General features: G+C 65.3%; 2 protein-coding genes across 2 annotated transcripts; one reads left to right on the forward strand and one right to left on the reverse strand.

Moving 5' to 3' along the window:
* Positions 1-1,685: 1,685 nt before the first annotated feature.
* On the reverse strand, positions 1,686-4,394 carry MNEG_11229 (hypothetical protein; the record flags this gene model as incomplete). Its single annotated transcript, XM_014040297.1, has 4 exons — positions 1,686-1,838; positions 2,092-2,256; positions 2,637-2,786; positions 3,186-4,394. 4 exons carry the CDS (start codon positions 4,392-4,394, stop codon positions 1,686-1,688), a joined length of 1,677 nt encoding a protein of 558 aa, XP_013895751.1.
* A 566-nt stretch (positions 4,395-4,960) lies between these two features.
* On the forward strand, positions 4,961-5,665 carry MNEG_11230 (hypothetical protein; the record flags this gene model as incomplete). Its single annotated transcript, XM_014040298.1, has 3 exons — positions 4,961-5,116; positions 5,238-5,303; positions 5,570-5,665. 3 exons carry the CDS (start codon positions 4,961-4,963, stop codon positions 5,663-5,665), a joined length of 318 nt encoding a protein of 105 aa, XP_013895752.1.
* Between the last annotated feature and the right edge of the window lie 44 nt (positions 5,666-5,709).

Genomic DNA, 5,709 nt, shown 5'->3' on the forward strand with positions numbered 1-5,709 from the left:
CTGTGTGTGTGGGGGTTGGGGGTGGGTCATCAGGGCTAGGCAGTGAATGTTGCCACTATTGATTGCCAGGCGAGCCTCGCGACCTGGGGCCACTGGGATGCCAAATCCACAAGTATTACGGTAGCCTGCCGTGGGAAGCGTTCCCTTGCTCTCTGCTGCTGCTGCAAACCTCTGCTCTCGTGGCAACTGCCCGTGAGTTTCCCACCCGGGCGTGAACTCATGCGTCCGTGCGCGTGGGGCGCCCAGGTTGCGGCCGGTGGCAGCGGCACGAGCGCACGAGTGTCATTGATCAAGCCCAAGCCCCCTGTACACTCACGTTTTCGCCGATGCCGCCTGGGCGTGCATGAGAAGACCCACGAGAACTACCGACCACCACGCAGGGGGCCGGCGGGCAGTAGGGACCATGGAAAGGATTATATAAGCCATTTAATGGCTGTTTTAAGAACACCCAGACCTGCGCTATGCCCTCTGGCAGCGTTGACGCTGGATTACCCTTTACCCAAACGTCGCGGTCTGCGCGTTCTGCTGAGCGTAAGGTTTATCAAGGTTATTCGAAATAATCAGAGCTAATGCCTCTCGAAGATGCTGAACTAGGGGTGGGACACGCCGACAAAGGCTTTTGCCGAGAGGACGCGGCGGCTTGTCGTGCTGTGATTTGAAGACGAATTGGTGAACAAGGCAGTCTCCGAAACTTCATGAAAACGGCGCTTTAAGCACGGGCAGAGCAGAGTTCATTCAGGTGCAGGCGGATGTTCGCAGGCGTCACTGTGAACATCGGCCCGGCCCCAAGCACGCCACGACCGCGTCCATTGAATGTGTCAGGCCTCCAGCAGACCTGCCAGCTGCATGAGAGATTGAATTTCCTTGATAATCTGCCTGAATTACGGGCTGGGGGACTTGGCGCCACACATGCAGATTTTGAGGGTCTAGGTCACCAGGGGGCCGCAGCCACGACTCACCATCCCTCAATCTGCTCGCGCAACATCGCAGGCTTACCACTATGGCCGCGGGGAGACCACAACACAACAGCTGATATTGGACGATTTCAAGCATGACACACGCAAAGAGGGGTCCAATCAGACCCTTGGCTTGGGGCGCGCAGAACGCAGCAGACCCCTCAGGCTGACCTTTCCCACTGTCTACATCATGCATTTCAGCAAGAGTCCCCCAAGGGTTCAGCCCGGCAGGCCACCCAGACCTTTCAGCCGCTCCCACTTGGACTTCCTGCTGTGTGAATCCCCAATCTGTGGTTGCACAGCAGCCTGGCTTTGCAACCCAACCTTTGCAACCCGCAGCAGCCTGCCGGCACAGAGGCACGCGCCGAGCCGCAGTGCCGATCGGTGTTCCCCTCCCATATGCCGGCTTTTCTCTGCAGCAAGGCTCAACCACCCAGCCCCAACAGCCAGCTCCATTTCATCCTTTCCCAAGCACTCTACGCATCCGAGCAACAAGCACCCGAGCGCCGGCCGGCGAACCCACATGGGCCCTTTCCTGCATTCCGCCCTGGCTTCCTTGCAGCGCCGCGCCCCGCAGATGGCGCCTTGAGTGATCCGCCTGCCCCTCCCAGAACAACGCGTCCCCCGGCCCCCGTAGCCGCGCCTTGCCCGAACTTGCCCGCCTGAGAGAAGCGCTTCTCACAGGCGACCCATCTATTTCAAGAGAGGCCCGCGTTACACAAGCAAGCATCACCCGCCCGCGTCAGCCAGGGGTGGCGGCGGGGTGGCCTGCGCCTGCGCCGCGAGGTTCAGGTACACGTTGATGATTTCGAGTCCAACATCCCTCACAGGGTGGATCAGATCCACCAAATAACTCTGGTCCGCCAGGAAGCGGCCGCCGATCTGTACCGACGATGACGGGCGGCGGCAGGCGAGGCGGGCTTTGGGGGAAGGGGAGTCGCGCGGAATGCGTCGAGGTGCGCGGCCTAAGGCACGCCTCCCCAGGCCCTCCCCCGCGCCACAGCTCCTGTGTGGGTTGCCACGGCGGCCTCGCCGGGACGTGGTCGCAGATCCTTGCACCAGCTGCCCCGACCCCAATCCCTCCGCCCCAACTTGAGACACACCGGGCAGCACCCCACCCCAGCGCCGCCCACACCTGCGCATAATCCACGACCTGCAACCCCAGCTCCGCCGCCACAGTCCGCAGCGCCGCATTAAGCTGCGCCACGTAGTAGGGGCGCCCGAGGTAGGGCTTGGCGGCCAGGCCCGTGCTGGGCTTGAAGCGGGGCGGAAGCGTGGTGTGGGTCGCAAACACCTTGGCCTGCGGTTGTGTGAGGGAGTGCTTTGGTGTGAGCATGCGTGCCTGCTGAAAATGGCTGATATAATGTGTGTAAGAGTGCGCAAAAATTGTGTGTGTATATGTGTGGTGTGGTGTGTGTGTGTGCATGTGTGTGTGTGCGTGTGTGTGTGCGTGTGCGTGTGCGTGTGTGTGTGTGTGTGCGTGTGTGCGTGTGTGTGTGTGCGTGTGTGCGTGTGTGTGAGTTTAATGAAGGGGCATCCAGGATGAGGCCGACGAAAGCGGCCATGCAGGACCACAGGGGGTATGGGCTCAGCATTCAAGGCAGGTGCGCCGCCGCCGGCCTCCCCTCCACCCTCACTACGCCCACACTGCGGCGCCCCTTGAGGCAGGTTGCGGCGCACATTTGGGAAGGCGGTGCGTGCATGGGCCACGGCGTCCGTGAAATTCGCCATCCAGCCCTGTAGCAAGTCCCGGCTCAGCTCCGGGCCCTGGACGGCGCCGCGCTCGTGAAACCAGAGCCGCGCCAGATCCCACAGCAGCGCCGACACAGACTGCAGACAGGGGGGAGGGTGGCGTTGACCGTGAAGCGATCCGCATGCGACTGGTCGGCAGGGCGGAGAGTGTTGCGCCGCGGTGGCGGTTGGCGCGCCCGGCGCTTGCTCGCTCGACGGTGCCTGGCGGCCCCCCAAAGCACGACCTTACCCACGCCCCAGGCTATGGGCTCACCACCTCGTCCTGGTCTTGGTGGCCGGCCCAGCCCGCCCATCCCCGCTTCCCAGCAACACCACCCCCTGCCTTCATCCACAGCGCTGCTCAGCTCCCTCACCCCCCCGTACTACTGCCAAGCCCCTGCACCCCCCCAAACCCACAACCCGACCCCAACCTTAGAATCACTTGAGGCACAAACCCAAAATTCTAAACCCTGAGACCGGAAACCCATTGGGGCTCACCACGATGTCCGGGTCTTGGTTGCCGGCGAACTCGCGCCACAGCGCCGCGGCGCTGTCAATTCGCTTGCGAAACGACTGCGTCACGTTCCTGTGCCACGGCCCCGTGGGGTGCACCCCCGGGAAGTAGCTGCTCGCCACCTTCAGGGGTGACGTCACCACGCACTTGTGGAGGCTGTAAGCTGTCGAGTAGACATTAGTGGGCTGCTGCCGCCCGCCGGGGGCCGCGTCCGCGCCCCCTCCCTGCCCGCCAGGCTCCTGCTGCGGGCCGTCCCGCGCCGCCCGCTGCAGCAGCGCCCTGCGACGCAGCCGCACCCGCATCCGCGCGCGCCGCGCGCCCCCGTGGCCGGCCGACGCGCCGTCGGAGGCGCCGGCGCCGGCGGCGCTGGCGGCGGCAGCGTGCAAAACCTCTGGCGCCAGCTGGGCATCCTGGGTGCCCCCCAGCCAGTCGCACAGGTGGCCAGTAATGTAACGGTCCACCGAATCTGACAGCAGCAGCAGGCGCAGCGGCGGCGGCGGCGCAGACGTAGCCGCCGCACGCTCTCCCCCCGCGCGGCCCGGCGTTGCGCCCGTGGCCGAGGCGGCGGCTGCGGTGCTGTTGGTGGGGGCGTACACACCAAGCAGGTCCCTTAGTCGGCAGGTGCCGTCCAGCAGCTGCCACCTGGTGCCGGGCGGCCCGCCGCTGACCCAGGTGCCTGGCAGGTCGCCATACGGGCACCACCGCTGCCCGCGGCGCCGGGGCTGGCGGGGCGGGGCGGGCGAGGGCGCGACATTGGCGTCCGGGCTGGCTGCGCCTCCCGGCGTTCGCTGCTGCGTCGGCTGCGTTGGCTGCGCTGGCTGGCCGACCTCCTGCCCCTCAATTGGGCTCTGCTGCTGGCCCTGATCCACTAGCGGCTCGCCCTCAGCAAATCCCGGCTGCTGCTGCTGCTTGCGAGGCGCTTGTTGCGACGGCGGCGCGCGCCGCGACTGCTCCCGCACCTCCAGCACGTCCTGTTGCAGCTGCACCAGCTGCTGCTGCATTTGGCGAACGCTGTGCCACGCGCGCGGTGCAACTGCCACCGCGAGCAGCAGCAGCACCAGCACCGGCAACACGACCGCCCACGGCGTGTTCTGCCGCAGCTGCAGCCACGCCCTCTCGCGCTTGGCGCACGCGCTCGCGCTGGTGCCGCCGTTGGCGAGCGGGAGCCCGGCTCCGCTGTCCGACTTGTTCATGAAGGCCGACAGCCGCGCCGCTGCCGCAGTCGCGGCGATGCGGCAAGCAGCATGCGCCGCGGGCGTTGGTGTGCCAACGTCGTCACTGCTGCTCCGGTGCGCTGCGGCGCGCACCCAGGACAGGCCCCTCGTCTGGTGCTGCAGTTACAGGCCGTCTTGTTCCGCTGAATTCACTCGATATTGCACGACCGCACCGTGACGACACGGTCCTTTGGTCTGTGCTGGGGAAAGATGACAAAATGATTGATGCCTGTGTTGATTTTGCGTTCGTCTTCAATGATGTACGACCAATTGCACACGTTGCAATTGCATTGGCCCTGTCGTCAACAGGCTGCACTTGAATTTTTGCGCCTCACCAGGTGCTCCAAAGTCCAAACCAATCGATGATAAGCGGCCTGGCCCGGCGCAGCGTCAGCCCAAAGCATATCGGTCACATTCATCAGTCCGGTGTGTGGCGTGTCGTCGTCGCCTGCACCTTGACAGCGATCGCCACGGCCGCGCTGCAGCGATCGCAGCGGCCCTTCTGCCGCGCGCCCCGCGCCTACGCGCCGCACAGCCCCGTCCCGATGGCCAACGACCAGCCCCCGACGCTGCAGCGCCCCGCTATCCTGCTGTTCGGGGACAGCCTGACCGAGCGCAGCCTCGACCCCGACGGCGGTTGGGGGGCGACGCTGGCGCACCACTTTGCAAGAAAGGCGCGCAGGGCACCGCACTGGGCATCAGTGATAGGGGCGGCTGGCCGCCCGACTGCTGCCTCACATGCTCGCCCCTGCGCACAGGAACCCTCCCACCTTCACCCGCGATGCCAAAGTTATCTCATTCCATCGTTTTTTTGGCAATCAGGCGGACGTCGTCAACCGCGGCTTTGGCGGTTACAACTCGCGCTGGGCGCGGCCCGTTCTCGACCAGGTCAGGCATTGCGCACGCTTTGTGTAATAATGCCACGCGCGGCCACCGCCCACGCGTCTGCCGCCGCCCGCCCTGCACAAGGGCGGCTGCACACACCTGGGCGCCACGACACACCTGGGCGAGCCACCTTGCGCATTCGACAGGCGGGCGCATCGCTTGCCGATGCAGCAGGTGTATAGCGTGTGTCTTGAGCAGCTCGCTGCCCTTTACAATTGTTTTGACGTGCATGCTTCTGGGTGTGCGGTGCGGCCATGCCCCCTCCACAGGTGCTGGCTCAAGTGAAAGCCAGCAAGCAGCCCGTCCTGCTGGCCACGCTGTGGCTGGGCGCCAACGACGCGGCCCTCCCCGACCGCGGCGGGTGAGCTTCTGGACGCGCCGGCCCGGGCTCCTCGGCTGACACTTGCAC

Source organism: Monoraphidium neglectum, assembly GCF_000611645.1.
Source record: "Monoraphidium neglectum strain SAG 48.87 unplaced genomic scaffold scaffold02648, whole genome shotgun sequence".
Lineage (NCBI taxonomy): Eukaryota > Viridiplantae > Chlorophyta > Chlorophyceae > Sphaeropleales > Selenastraceae > Monoraphidium > Monoraphidium neglectum.